Genomic DNA, 15,789 nt, shown 5'->3' on the forward strand with positions numbered 1-15,789 from the left:
ACTTGATTTGTCTGAATGAATTAAAAAACCCACAACTGAAGAAAATCAGAAAAACCTGGTTTTAAATATCAAAAGATCCTGAATGAGAAATATTTCTACAGGCCACAGTAAGTAAGTTATTGATCACTGTACGTCTTTGCAGGATGAAAATTGTTGCAAGATTGGACATAAGAAAATAAACTTACTGGTAAATATCTTTCCTAAGGACAGATCTGCCGAGGGGATTGTCAGCCTGGGGAGCCATGGCAACAGAGCCAATCTTCAAAACCACGGTGTCTTCTTTTGCTGCCTGATTAACTGTAACAAAAGAAGGATATTCATGAATACACTGTGGATCTGTACATAACTTTATGCATAAGGAGAAATCTTTGAGGGAATGGAATACAGACACTTTAAGATAAGAGCAATACATAAGAAAAAGTAAAATGAAAAAAATCATGTTTAAAATAAAAATATTTGATGCTTTTAACTCTGATCATACCCATTAAGTGGTTTCCTGTTAAAATACACAATTAAAATAGCAAAGAAAAAACAAACAACTCCACTCCCAACTTAAAAATTATAATATTAAATATATACAAGTAATATTGAAGTCAAATGTTTATCTAACTTCACAATCTGCGTCTTTCTCCTAAATGATTTTCAGCTTTCAGTTCTTAATACTTCATTGTTGTCTACAAATATATTGAAGGATATTACAAAGTCAGTGACAAATTGTCAAAGCCATTTAAATTTACATGCTAAATAATAGTTAAATACAACACACACACACAAAGTATATCACTTTAAGCTCCAAAATGTCAGAAAATCCAAAAGAAACATGATGACTGTCACGTTGAAGATGGAAAACACCAACTATTTAATATGGGAGAACGTATCAACCTGTTATTCCAGATACTTTTTAATTTTAATAACTTCTACTGTAAAATTGCTTTAGAAATTGGAACCCCAAACCCCTTTAAAAGTTCTACCTCCTAATGACATCTAAAACTATGATAAATAATCCCAGAAAACAAAAAAAAGTAAAAGGATGTATCCGTTCTAATTCTTTTCTTTGTACTAAATAAAATGATATTTGACTATATGCTCTGATTTAGGGCTGAAGTTCAGCACTTTTTCCACAACTCGCCAGTAAATTCAACATCTTTTCTAAGGACTATTTGGGATGAATAGGGGAAATTAATGGCCCCATTCATTACATTTACATTTTACTCTCTATTCTCCAACAGATGATTCTACTATAGTAGCTGTATAAACACTGTTTAAAAAGTGCTAACAATATACAACTTTTTAGGTCTTGAAGTAAACGTATATTAAAACTTATAATTTCTCTCAAGGAACTACCACTTGTCAAAAATAGAAGAGAAAATGACTGGCTGCAAGACCTAAGACATATCCTGAACAGAACCTGCCTACAAAGGCATACAATCCATATTTCCCAAACTGTGGTGCCCAAAGAATGCAAAAGCTACAAGATTATTTCCAGCTGTATTTCCAGTATATTATTTCAGTGCATTATTTTCAGTATATTCAGTATATTTCAGTATATTTTCAGTATATTATTTCAGTATACTTGGTACGGTCTGATTCAGATTAGTCCAAGGAAAGAGAGTCAGAATTAAGAAAATCAGAAAAAAGTTAGAAGAATAAGATATTCAGTGAGAGAAATAAGGAACCAGAATAAGATAACCATGAAGGGAGCAGGGTAAGGCAAAATAGTAGGAAGGTGGGAGAAGGGACAGCAAAAGGAGAAAAAAAAAGAGATAATCTATCATAACAAATATTAGCATGTGGATGTCACAGTAAAGACAGTATTTTTACAATTCCATAGCAAAAGATCAAGTAGAAAACTACTTCTCATGTAGCTGCACTATTTTCAAATAACTTAGAGGGTTGGTTTGATTATAGGTCCTTATAATATGAACATTGTTTACATTTTACAGATCTTGCATTTTATGCCAAGCTTATCAAATAGTTCCATGTGGGTAAAACCTCTGATTAAGCAGCAGGCATCAATTAAATCAATAAATAGTAAGCCTGGAGAATAGACCATAACACAAAAGTGCAATTAGTGTATTTGCTAACTGTTCTTCCAGGCTACAGATACTACCCACCATATGAAAGTCTGAAATGTAATAGAAACATTGCAGTAAATGAGGTACATATGGAGGAGAAATGACGTACTTGGTGTTACAAACAAAGCCAGATCCAAGAACAGAATTCTGTTTCTGTTAGGGCCAAAAGTTTTCTCATTAGATTATATTGACTGTTATAATAAAAAAATGAACATGTAATGCAGATCATTCATAAACTAGATTAAAATAAATAATTTTATTATAGAAATTATTCAGCTTATCAAAATATATCATTGAGATGTAAGAAAAAACAAAAAAATGTATTTATACATGAAAGTGCCTTGAGTCATTTCTTCAGCTACTTTATTGCCGTAAAAAAATCAGCTTCCCTTTTTTGCCTTATTTCACCTGTATTTAATAGTTGGACCATATGAGGAAATGTTCCTTCTAGAAACATTTTCAACATGAAAATGAATGCCTTCCTTCCTTGCTTTAACTCTATTTTTTACAATTGAGCCTCATGAGGAACTACTCATTCTGGACATGCTAGATTTTAAGAAGTTATCTATTGTGAAATAAAAAGATTAAGCTGGAAGTCAAACACCTGTAGATTTAGAATCCTGATAGTAACTGCACATAATGTAAACAATATCCAGGTTTAAAAGCAGACTTTCACTATTATTTTTCTAAATAAAATATTGGAATGTTAAATATATTTTTTATCATAAACTGAAATGTAGACATGATTAAAGAGTCTTACATTAATGTAGCATATATTATAAGTCTGAAAGATTTCATCTTTTCTTGGGGAAAGAGTGTATATACGTGGGTGTACAGATGTATGAATGTACATCTGTATGTGGCATATGGAAAGGCTATGAACAACTCTGAAATCAGGAGTTTGTATCAGTAACCAAAAGCTTGAATAAAGACCAGAATTTTCATACAATTGTCAGATAACATAAGAATGCTGCTTAAAATGAACTTTTCTTAATTCCAACCTGAATAAAACTGTTTTGGATACTTCAACTTTTATTGAAGATTCTCAATATAAACTCAATTTAGTAAAACATTTGAAGTCTCAAAAGTATTTGAAATTGCCACTGTGTAATATTATGCTTTTATAAAGCCAAAACTGTTGTGACAGCTTTCAACAAAAGTTTTTAATTAGTTATTGCCATACTGGCAGTTGAAGACAAAAGTTTCAATAAACATGTAACCAATGACCACTATGCATATTAATAGAAAGTTTAGTTGCATTTAGTTTACCACTCATCTTTGACACAGATTACTTACTCAGTGACAGACACGACTGCTCTGTGATATTTTTATAATAAAGTTTCTGCTGAAAAGAATGCTGTAGCAAGATTTAGTTATTCTTTCACACTCATTAAAACAACTTACATATGCTTCTTTTTTTTTCTGAGACATGGTCTCCTCCTGTCACCCAGGCTGGAGTGTGGTGGTGTGATCACAACTCACTGAAACCTTGACCTCCTGGACTCAATTTATTCTTCCACCTCAGCCTCCTGAGTAGCTGGGACTACAGGCACAGGCCACTATGCCCAGCTAATTTTTGTATGTTTTGTAGGATGGAGTTTCACCATGCAGCCCAGGCTAGTCTCAAACTCCTGGGCTCAAGCTATAGGCCTGCTTTGGCCTCCCAAAGTGCTGGTATTACAGGCATAAGCCACCATGCCTGGCCTACATTTTTAATTTAATCAATCTGATAATCATCTTATTCAAACTTTCTTGTAAAGGTTTTCTAGAATAAAATGAACAGTATACTCTTGACTCCAACTTACCAGAGTCATTGATGATATTTATTTCTAATGAAATTCCTCCTTGAATCATGATTTCCACAGTCCACATTATAGCTTTTAACGTGTATTAAATGGACACATCCAATCTCCCATATAAAACATAATGTAAGAATTATCAATACTTTAAAATGGTGAATTTGTTATGTGAATTTTACCACAATAAAAATTCTTTCTCTGACCTTTTCATGGGTGAATTATGATTATTTAAATTAAGAGTAGCAAAGAAGAAAGATAAAGTATAAAAAAACTAATATAATGTGTCAAAATCTGAAACTTTGGCATGCATTCTGTATTTGTATTCTTAGCTTAGGCACACAGTCTGGCTATTTATAACACCTCAGATAGATAGAGATGCAGGTACAATTATAAATAAAGATACAGATATATGCACAGATATAGAGACGGAAAGGCAGAACACAAAAAAGTAAAGATATGAGCAATACATATGCCAGACAAAAGGATTAATACACAAGAAAGTATTAATTAATAAGGAAAAGATATGCAACTCCTTAAAAAATAGTGTACTTTTCACTAATGAGACCTACAAAAGGCTAAAAATAACCTCTGCTAGGGTAAGAATAAGAAATAGCAGCCATTTAGGAAGGTAATTTGACATCTCTTACTATTTTAAAGGTATGGAATCCTTTGATCTAGCAATCCTTTTGCTGGTAATTTATTCTACAGATACATACATCCAGGGCACACACAAAAAAATACCACTAAAAAGTTGTTTGTTGCTAAAAATACGCATATTTGCAAAGGATTACACTTAACTTGAAAGTCCACAGAAAGACAAAAGAAATTATGTTTTCCAAAGACAACTATAACAACCTTCCCCCATCTCATATACTCTTATTCAAGGTGACCTTAGGAAGTACCTAGGCACCTGAATTCTGAAATTATATGTTAAAACCCCACCATAGCCACCACCAAAAAAAGAAAAAGCAGCAGCAGCAGCAGAAGAAGAGGAAGCGGAAGCAGCAGCAGCAGCTTTAAAAATAAGATGGCAGAAGTCTGGAAATATTTCTGCAATTAAAATTAGTTGAAGGATTTTCCCAGTTGAAGCAACTCAATGGGAAACAATAAAACTGTGTGATATGTAGTATTAATGTTTATAACATAATAAGCCCAAAACAAAAACATATAAACAAACAAAAAAAGCCCCACAGAAAATAAAGTTGTTCTTTTTTTTCCCTCACCTTTCTTAAATAGAATGAATTGTAATCTTTTTGTCACAAATATATCAGTGAAACAGAACCTGTTTCAATAAACTTTTGGTAAGTGTAACAGAAAATAAAGCTAGAGTTAAACAATGAACTTCAGACTTCTGCCTCACCACAGAGCTGCTCAGGTGCTCCGCACACAGCTGCTGCTATGCTAAGCGTGAGCTCCGTTTGCTCTTCTTGTTGACTAAACTATGCCTGCACATTGGCATTGTTCGGAAAATACCACAAATCATACTCTAATTCACAAGGGCTTTCAAGAAGTTTGGTGGTACCTCAAAAACAGAATTCCAAACAGAATTACCATGGGACCTAAAAATTCCACTCTTAGGTGTACACCCCAAAAGAAGTGAAAACAGGGCCTCTAACAGAAACTTCCATGCCAGTGTTCATAGCAGCATTATTCACATTAACCAAAAAAAGGGTGGAAATGACCCAACTGCCCAATAGATTAATTAATAAACAAAATGTGGTATATCCACACAAAACAATATTATTCAGTTATAGCAAGGAATGAAGTTCTGATACGTGCAGCAACTTGGATGAGCCTTGAAAACATTATGCTAAGTAAAATAGCCAGACACAAAAGGATAAACATTGTATAATTCCACTTACATGAAATTTCTAGACTAGGAAAATTTATAGAGACAGAAAATAGATTAGAGGTTACCAGAGGATGAGGGTAGCTATTACTTAATGGGCACAGAGCTTTTGTTTGGGGTGACAAATACATTTGGAAATAGTGGTGATGGTTTCACAACCTTGTGAGTGTAATTATTGCCACTGAATTATATACTTAAAATGATTAAAGTAGAAAATTTGTTATATATATTTTACCACAATAAAAAAGAGAAAAAAAAAGGTTTCCAAATTAACAATGAAAACTATTTACATTTATAGGCAAATTTTGCCTTAGGAGGAAATATTTATCACTATAAATAAGACCCCTCTAGTGAAGACCACCTAAGGGCTATGACGAACACTGACATGGATGGTGAAAATAAGTCAGTCATGTAGGTTTCTCTCACGGATATTGCCACAAAAATTTGAGTCAAAGGAGCTCTGCAATGAAGATCTAATTGCAATGAAAGAGCAATTTACTGTAAAAATATTTCCTCACTAACAAATACCGAAGACTTTCAGACACTTTCAGGACATCAGATAGATAAGATATTATAAGACAAATGAGCAAATTTTGAATACAGATCAAATGCCCACATTGAGGAGCCACTATGTCTGATACAGAAAGATTTACCAGTATATACATTATTAGATACCCATTTTAAAAGTCTCAGCCCGGCTGGTCAAAGATGCAGAAAAACAACACACTGATATTGTATCATATTCTTGGTCAAGTTTTAAAACGTAATAAGTAGACAATGAATCACACACATTTGGTTTGTTTTTAAAAATTTAAACTTGTTACTGAAATTGATATTTTATGGTGTAAAACGGGTTTTCAAGAAGGAAACCCTAAATTAAAACAGTGTAGTGAATAATATGGGATAAATGACTAAATTTAGTGTCTATTATACAATTATTCAGATACCATTACATCATAAAATTTGAGAATCATTTATAAATCATGAACATTTCTTTATTACTAAAAAAGTCTACCAATCAGATAAGTTGCTTTACTTCCTTTTCTGTCTCTATAGCCTCTCACTATTTCCTCAGCTTTTTTCATAGAGATTCTCCCTATATTTTTCTATACCTCATACCAACCTCTCACCTCTAACACCATATTATTTCTTATGTTTCAATGAAATTTTGGCCTTCCCAAATGCTTACATTAAACTGAAAATAATTTTACAATTAAGGAATGGGGAACATAAAACAAACACTTCAAGAAACATTCAGAAAATCATAAAAGCCTACTAACATATTTTAAATGAAATACAGGAACTCACTTAAGTTAGAAAAAAGAATATTTTATACCAATCAGAGAGGTATTTGTGGAAAACAATATCCTTGTATAAAAACTATACTTAGAATTTTTTATATTATATAGTATAAAACTTTCTTATTTTTATCTAGAGATAAAACTTCTGTAATTTTATTTTAATAAAATAGTTACAGATACTGTAACATTATGGTTTTTTTTTTTTTTTCCCTTGAGATGGAGTCTTGCTCTGTCACCCAGGCTAGAGTGCAGTGGCAGTATGTCGGCTCACTGCAACCTCCACCTCCTGGGTTCAAGCAATTATCCCACCTCAGCCTCCCAAGTAGCTGGGATTACAGATGCATGCCACCACGCCTGGCTAATTTTTTGTATTTTTAGTAGAGACAGGGTTTCACCATGTTGGCCAGGCTGGTCTCAAACTCCTGACCTCGTGATCTGCCCGCCTCAGCCTTCCAAAGTGTTGTGACTACAGGCATGAGCCACTGCACCCGGCCCATGGTCTTTATTAAATGTAATGAACTACCCCAAATTCTTCTCCCAAAACACTGATAAATTTGGTGTAATAAAGACAATCTACTGTTTTCATGGTGTTTTCCTCCCATTCTCAGTTGTAATGCCAAAAACAGTTTGATAATCTCCCCGATCTTTCGTGACTGTGTCTCTTCCAAGGTTGAGAACAAATGTTATTGTAACTGAAACTATGATCCTCAGAATGTAGATTTCTGTTTTCTAGCCTATGTCACTTTAATGTAAATTATACTATCTAAAATTTCATTAGGTGCTCCTATATAACAAGGAAAAAGCATAAACGTCATTACCTTTGCAATGAATATACAGCTTCTTACTTTTCTGGTTAGCGAGTTGTTTATCACTTGTAATTGGTCAATAAAGACTAACTCTTTATTCTTAACCATCCATGTGTTTCTACAAACTATCTGAACAGATGAAAGCAATTGTATACTACTGTCAGAATATAGGATATTCAGAGAATAGTAATTTCACATCTCAAAGTAATCAATTTTAAGATCGCTTCTAAGAAAAATTAGACATAAAAAGTAGAAACTGGCTTGTATTAAGAATCTGTGAGTATAACACATTGAATTTAGTTCTAGACACCTTGGTAATTAAGGACTATAAGGTTCTACAAATATTTTATTACAAAAATGATATGCCAAGTAGCTGGGGCTACAGGTGTGCACCACCATATTGGGCTAATATCTTATTTTTGTACATATGTGGTCTTACTATGTTGCCCAGGCTGGTCAGAAACTCCTGGGCTCCAGTGATCCTCCTACCTTGGCTTCTCAAAGTGTTAGGACTACAGGCATGAGCCACTGTGCCTGACCTTGTTTTAAACAAAATTTTAGTTCTATTAGATATATAGAACCCAACATTTGAGTTTAGTAAAACAAATGACACAAAGTATATATATGCTTTACTGGCAAAAGCCTTGAAGAAAAAAAATCCTCAAATTTCTCATCCTACTAACAAAGTCAGATACTTACATAGTATTCTGATGTATTTCCTAATGATTTATAGAATATCTACATTTCTTCTCTATAAAATATACCAAACTGCAAAGCACAACCAACTGCTCATATTTTTTAAAAGAAACAAAAAACCCCAGAAAACTAAGGTCTCTAGAAGAAAATTTTTTAAAATCAGACCAAAAAAAAAAAAAATCAGAAGACAATACCTTCAACAGTTGGCTGCATTTCTTCTGTTTTTGGAATAAAAATTCTGATTACACTTGTGTTGATATAAATCAAAGGTAAATTGCGGGATGTCAGCGTATGGGTCCTCATGGGCTGACCAGGAGATTTTGTTTTCTCTTTTTGGGTCTTTGGTAGTTTTGCTTGAAATATACTTGCAATGGCATTAAGTAAAGGAAAATAAAGAACAATATCAAAAGCTTGTGCTGAAAGAAGAATTTCATGAAGAAAATGAGGAGAACCATCCATTAAGCCTTCAGATAACTTATGAAAACTTCTTCGCTCATTTCTTGATGTTAACTTGTGGCGGACATTTTTTGTTACAGCTTTTGTGTATGTCAGAGAGAGGAATCCATGCTGCTGATGAGTGCCATCTAGAAGTTTCGTAGTTGTCTGTTCCAGAAAAAGGAAATCAAAATACACAGTTCATTAAAAACATTTTTTAAAAAATTGGAAAGAAGAAAATGATCTCAGTGAGTATTTTTACCTGTTGGTCTTACCCTACACTTCTTAATAAACACATGACTGATCAATTCTGCAGATGGGGACAAAAAACTTCTAAGATGGTTTGAATGACTGAACTAAAGACTGGAATCCTGAGTTCCAGTTCTAGATCTTGAGGAAGGTAATTAATCTTTTCGTGGCTATTTCTGTGACTTCTGCATTTTCTGTAACATTAAGAATTTGGGGCTGGGGTGTAGTAGCTCACGTCTGTAATCCCAACACTTTGGGAGGCTAAGGTGGGCAGATAACTTGAGGCCAGGAGTTCGAGACCAGCCTGGCCAATATGGTGAAATCCCGTCTCTACTAAAAATACAAAAAATTAGCCACATGTGGTGGTGTGGTAGTACATGCCTGTAATCCCAGTTGCTCGGGAGGCTGAGGCACAAGAATCGCTTCAAGCTGGGAGGCAGAGGCTGCAGTGAGCCGAGATTGAGCCACTGCACTCCAGCCTGGGCAACAAAGTGACACTCTGTCTCAAACAAAAAAACTAGGTTGGAAAAGACTATCTTGATTTTATCTTTTCATTTCATGAAAATTTTTCATTATGAGTACTAAAAGGCTGTAATAAAAAGTATCACAGGTCACAGAAAGGTTGTTTACTCAGATGAAATTGAAATAACCACATTATATATTTTTATTTGAGACCAAATCTATACAGGTCAGATGATTACCTTCACTAGATAGGATATAACAGTTGTGAAAATGGAGTTTTTCCTTCAATAATTTGGCTCATTTATGCAAAGACAGAGCCTATAAAAGAAGCCTCATTGATACCATGCTTTGATAACTGAACTAAACAGTTACTGCATATTTAAACAGTAATGTGATGCAACAATATAACATTTGTCTTTCAGAACTTGCCTATTATCAATAGCTAACACATTGTTTATAAAATCTAATTATCACTATCCAGTAACTCATAATCTTTGCATATACTACTATATTAGTACACATATAACATTTAACTGAGAGTAAAAAAATTATCATAACTTCAATATTTTTGCTAAACTATCTCAATTAGCTCTCCTATTCAAATTGCATACTATAAACAAGTTATAGTAAAACAGCATATGCTTTTAAAGAAGTAAAGTAAAACATATACTTTCGTATTCCTCAACATACAAAAAGAATATCACTTGAAAAAAATCTTCCTCAACCAATTAACAGACACGAAATATTGTTTTGGAAATTACTCAGCAAAGAATTAGAGAACTATTATATTCCACATTCCCTGCCCCTCTTTCCAACACCTGAAAAAGTTAGTAGGGTCCAAAGAGGGGATTTTTAAGAGGAGAAGTGAACTGGAACAAAGCAAAAAGAAGAAAATATATTCACACAAATAGAAAAAAAAAAAAGAGAAATAGGAAAGCTGTAATGAGTCTGAGCCTATATTATCCCATCACTCCTAAATTTCTTTTGCTTCCATTTTCTTCCTCTTATTTTGTTGTCTATCACCCACTGACGTGGCGAGAGGAAAAAATATGCAATTCAGTTACCACTGTTAATTTTGCTTTTAATTTAGACTTTCTAATGAAGGAAGATAAGAAATTAAATTATCTTCATATTTTTTTAATTGACCATTAAAAAAACCCCAGAAAGTAAGCATTAAATAGTTGTGCAATATAATCACCTTTCCCCATAACAGCCTGCTCTCAAAGCATTTTTCACTGTTCCCAACATTTTCACTGCTTCTCCTCTGATTCCCCTTCTTTTTTATTTCTGCACTCAAAACAAAATGATGTATAGTAAAACAGGAAAAGTGCTACCAGTTTCATTACCATGTTGCTGGATAATGAGCAATAATGGATGGAGATGAATTGTTAAGGTATATCCCCAGTGGAAGAGGCCACAGTGATCACAGTGATGTTGTTTGTTCTAAGTGTCTAAACTGGGGAGAGGGTTAGTACCGACCACTAATCTAAAAAATCTAATTCATAATAAATCTTTATTAATAGCAACATTTGAATCCTGGAAAGAGTATAAAAGGTATTTCAATGTATAAATGTTTTAATTGGGAAAAATATTTTAAATACGTGGAATGTAAGCATATTTGAAAGGTAAGCTACATGAAGAAAGGGTGTTTTTTTTTTTAACTGCTGCATTCCTAACTCCCTTACCATAAGGGAAAAAATGAACATGAGTTGAGGTAATATAAATATCACTTTTCATATAGTAATAATACTTTATACTATTTAAATGTTAAAAAACACTAAGTAAAGAAACTTTTTAAATGGCATTTAATTTATAAATTTAGAAAGAATTTCTGAAGAACATAAATGATAAATTTAGGATTTCTTTATGAATATTTGTTAAAATTATTAAGAATGTTTTTCATAGACTCTAATGAACATTCAAAGAGAGGAAAATGAATCTAAACACTTCCTCTAACACAAAAGCCACATTTTTTTCCTGCACTAACGATTAGAGACTATTGCTAGTAAAAGCTCAAAATAAAATCAGAACATATCACTTGCTATGCAAATACACTATTAAACATTAAATTTAAGGACAAAGTTAACGTTAAGAATATCAGTTAAAAGAATTAGCTTAAGAACATATCCAGATATGTTGTACCATTAGAACAGGCAAGGTTCCAAACTTCTAAAAGTCACTGATATAGCCTTGTGTTCATCTACCTAGTCAATGACAGAAATGCAATCTTGTTCAGATTCAAGAAGGTACCACACAAGTTACTTTGAATTAGTTGTAAGAAAACAATGGCATAATAATAGAAAAAAAATTTTAAAAGCAATCTTATTAAGAATCATTAGAGGAATGACAAAAGCAATATTGGTCAACTCTTGATCATTCAATACATGCACAATTTTAAAAAATATATTGAATGTACTACTTTGATTTCCTTATATTGATGACAAAATTAGTCTGTATTCCTGCAAGTGACCCAGAAAAAGGTTACAGTGGAAAAGCAGTTCTACGATTTTAAATTACATTATACTTCATTTATAAAGTTTATGATATAGAGGAAAACACAAATCAAGAGTTGACTCTATGAATCATTCCATTCCTTCTCTGGGTTCCTGTTAATGGGAGTCGTGTAGCATAATTTAAAAGTAATTTCTTACAGAAGGAAAGAAGCCAGAGCAATTACTGAAAGGGTCCTGCTTGCTGATGGGTCGAACCAACAAGGTGCGTCTGTTCAGCTTGTCAGTACAGGAAAGGAAGACACCTCCACATTGCCCCAAAGACCAACACTCTTCCCCAAGGCTTGAGGTGATGGACAGGAGCAAAGAAGGTGAAAAGACAAAAAGCAATAAAAGCCATAAGCAAAAAAAAAATCTGGACAGTTTTAAATTCTCCTCAAGTTTGCATAAATTTCGGTTTGAGCAACTGCTAGGTATGGACTCTGCCTGGACCATCTTCTGCAAAAGCAATATTAATGAAAGTAAACAAAAAATAATTGCTTTTAGTATAAAATTACAACTTCTAGTTTATGGTAAAGAACAATCCAGCATGAACTCACATAAGAATTGGGAAACAATTCCAAAAAGTCCACATAATAGTACATTAAAGATAAAGTATGTTAACAAAAGCAAGCCTACCTTTGCCTTTTTGATAAATTAATTTTTATAACAGGAAGATGGTTACAAAACAAGAGCAGCTTCAAAGAATAAATAGCTTTAAATTTATATGTAATTTTGAAGAAACAGGTTAATAAGAAGTTATTCTGAACTCAAATTCTTGTAACCATTAGTCCTATTTTATTAAATAACAAAGATAAACAGCTTAAAGTATATTTTCAAAAATCATAATAACTAAATGGGTCTCACCACAGATTTTTCTTTGCATTGTAGAAATACTCCTTCAAAATGTCCTGACTGCCAACCTTCCCCTGGCCTGGAAAACATAAGTTCACCTTATCTGTTCTCTTCAATTTTTCTTAGTTAAGAAATTGAACATATATAACTATTTCAAATACATCTACAGTTCACAACACTGCATTGAACTACAACATAAATCTGACAATGCAATCAATAGAACAATTTACATTAGCACCACACTCTGATAGTTCTGCATAAGAACATTTGTCTTCATGGTAAATTATATATTTATTTGGCTGATTATTTAGTTCCATCTCCTCCACAAGAGTAACATCTATGTTTATTTTTCTTTTTTAAAGATGGGGCCTTGCTCTGTTGCCCAGGCTGGAGTGCAACGGCACAACCATAGCTCACTGTAACCTTGAACTCCCGGGCTCAAGCAATCCACCCACCTTAGCCTCCCCAGCAGCTGGAACTACAGGCATACACCACCATGCCCAGCTACTTTTTGTGTGTATATGGTGATGGGGTCTTGCCATCTTGTCCCAGCTGGTCTCAAACTCCTGGGCTCAAGCAATCCCCCTGCCTTGGCCTCCCAAAGTGCTAGGATAACAGGTGTGAGCCACCATGCCAGGCTATTTTTCTTAAACACTACATCCCCAGTACTCATTTAGCATAGCACTTGGTGCATACCATACACACAACAAATATATGTTTTTAATAAATTAATAAATTATCTGAATATTTATAATTTATATAAATTTAGCAGTAAAGTCAGGGATAAAGTACAACATAATATGTAATATTCATGACATTAAAAATTATTTCAGCTAAAATACTGTACTATCACTTGCAAAGATCATTTTTATACAGATACATATCATTTCAAAGAAACTAAAGAGTTGAACATTCTATGATCAAAAGCCAATTAATAATTCACTGTTTAATATGATAAAAATAATTATCATATGATTGGTAAGTTGATACTATTAGAAGAAGTCCTAACACATATCCAGCAAAATATTTTTATCCCATAATTGTGACAGATTTGATAATTATTGAGACAATATGATATATGCAATAATGGATAAAAATTCAAACACTTTTAATGTAGAATTAGGAACTTGGTAAATTAAAAATAATTTTTTAGAGTATGTAATACATCAATATATGTACAGAAACATATAGGTGCTTCTGGTGGCACACAATAAAAAATTGTTAAATAAATAAATGAATTCAGAAAGAAATGGATTTTAAGGCTGTTTCTAAGCCAAAAACTACAAAATTGAAAATATGATGCTATTTAAAATATTTTTGAAAAACACTTGTTTTTCAAAACAAGTTTTATGGCATGTGAATTTTAGTTCAATTACAAAAAGAAGCATCATTGTACTACTATAAAGCAAAAAAAAAAGGCATTTGTATTTTTGTTTCAGAAAAATGAATGATAAAACCTGTACAGAGCTTTGTGAAAATATCTGAAAACTTTTTTACTAATGTTATTATTACAAGCCATGCATATTTGCATGTAATTATACTTTTGATAGAAATTTATTATGCCAGAAACAATGGTTCTAGGAACATCCACCATATACATAATAATCATCTGTGAGATGACAGTCATCAAAGTGCTTAGGAAATGAGCTATTGCTCCATGTCAGTGCATAATTATATTGGTATAGAGAATGAATGGGAACTATACAGCAAAAATCAAAGCCATCAACTATGTTGCAGGCATCTAAGCAAATATAAAATACAGAAAATAAATTGTGTAAGATTATTAGTAGAAGTAGCTTATTTCATTTAATATGGCAATGTATATATTTATGAACAGATTTGTCATCTTATAAAACAAAATTTTATTATACTCCATACATGAACAAATACGAAATAAAATTAATCAATGTATCTGTTAAGAACCCTCTTTGAGAATAAGTACAGGCATACCTCGGTTTTATGGGCTTTGCTTTATTGCATAGTGCAGATATTATGTTTTACCCAAATTGAAGGTCTACGGCAGTCTTACATTGAGTAAGTCAATCAGCACCATTTTTTCCAACAATATGTGCTGACTTTCAGTCTCTGTGTCACATATTGGTAATTCTTACAATATTTCAAACTTTTTCATTATTATTATACAGATATATGGTGACCTGTGATCAGTGATTTTTGACGTTATCATTATAATCATTTCAGGACATCATGAACAGTGCCCAAATAAGACGCAAACTTAATTGATCAATGCTGCGTGTTTCCAGATTGCTTCACTGACCCTACTGTTTCCCATCTTTCTCTCTTACCTCAGGTCTGCCTATTCCTTGAAACATAACAATACTGAAATGAAGCCAATCAATAACCCTACAATGGCCTCTTAAGTGTTCTAGTGAAAGAAGAGTTGCAAATCTCTCACTTTAAATAAAAATCTAAAAATGATTAAGCTTAGTGAGGAAGGCATGTCAAAAGCCGAGATAGGCAGAAAACAAAGCTTCTTGTGCCAAGTTGCGAATGCAAAGGAAGGTTCTTGAAGAAAATTAAAAGTGCTACTCCAGAGAACTCGCAAATGATAAGAAAGTGAAACAGTCTTATTGCTGATAGGCAGAAAGTCTGAGTGGTCTGGGTAGAGGATCAAACCAGCCACACCATTCTGTTAAATCCAAAGCAAGACCCTAACTCTCTTCAATTCTAGAAACTGAGAGAGGTAAGAAAGCTGCAGAAGTTAAGTTTGAAGCTAGCAGAAGTTAGTTCATGAGGCTTAAGGAAAAAAGCCATC

The 15,789-nt window shown here is 33.0% G+C and overlaps 1 protein-coding gene across 1 annotated transcript in view; it reads right to left on the reverse strand.

Moving 5' to 3' along the window:
• Positions 1–15,789, reverse strand: part of VPS13B (vacuolar protein sorting 13 homolog B (yeast)) — an 873,819-nt gene that overhangs the window by 369,381 nt on the left and 488,649 nt on the right. Inside the window, exons 28-30 of the mRNA XM_011931782.1 lie at positions 13,029–13,095; positions 8,721–9,129; positions 186–297 (exon numbers count right to left, since the gene is read on the reverse strand). Of these exons, the coding sequence (XP_011787172.1) occupies positions 186–297; positions 8,721–9,129; positions 13,029–13,095 (588 nt within the window). The remainder of the gene's footprint in view (positions 1–185; positions 298–8,720; positions 9,130–13,028; positions 13,096–15,789) is intronic.

The sequence above is a fragment of the Colobus angolensis genome, unplaced genomic scaffold (genome assembly GCF_000951035.1).
Source record: "Colobus angolensis palliatus isolate OR3802 unplaced genomic scaffold, Cang.pa_1.0 Scaffold121, whole genome shotgun sequence".
NCBI classification, from domain to species: domain Eukaryota; kingdom Metazoa; phylum Chordata; class Mammalia; order Primates; family Cercopithecidae; genus Colobus; species Colobus angolensis.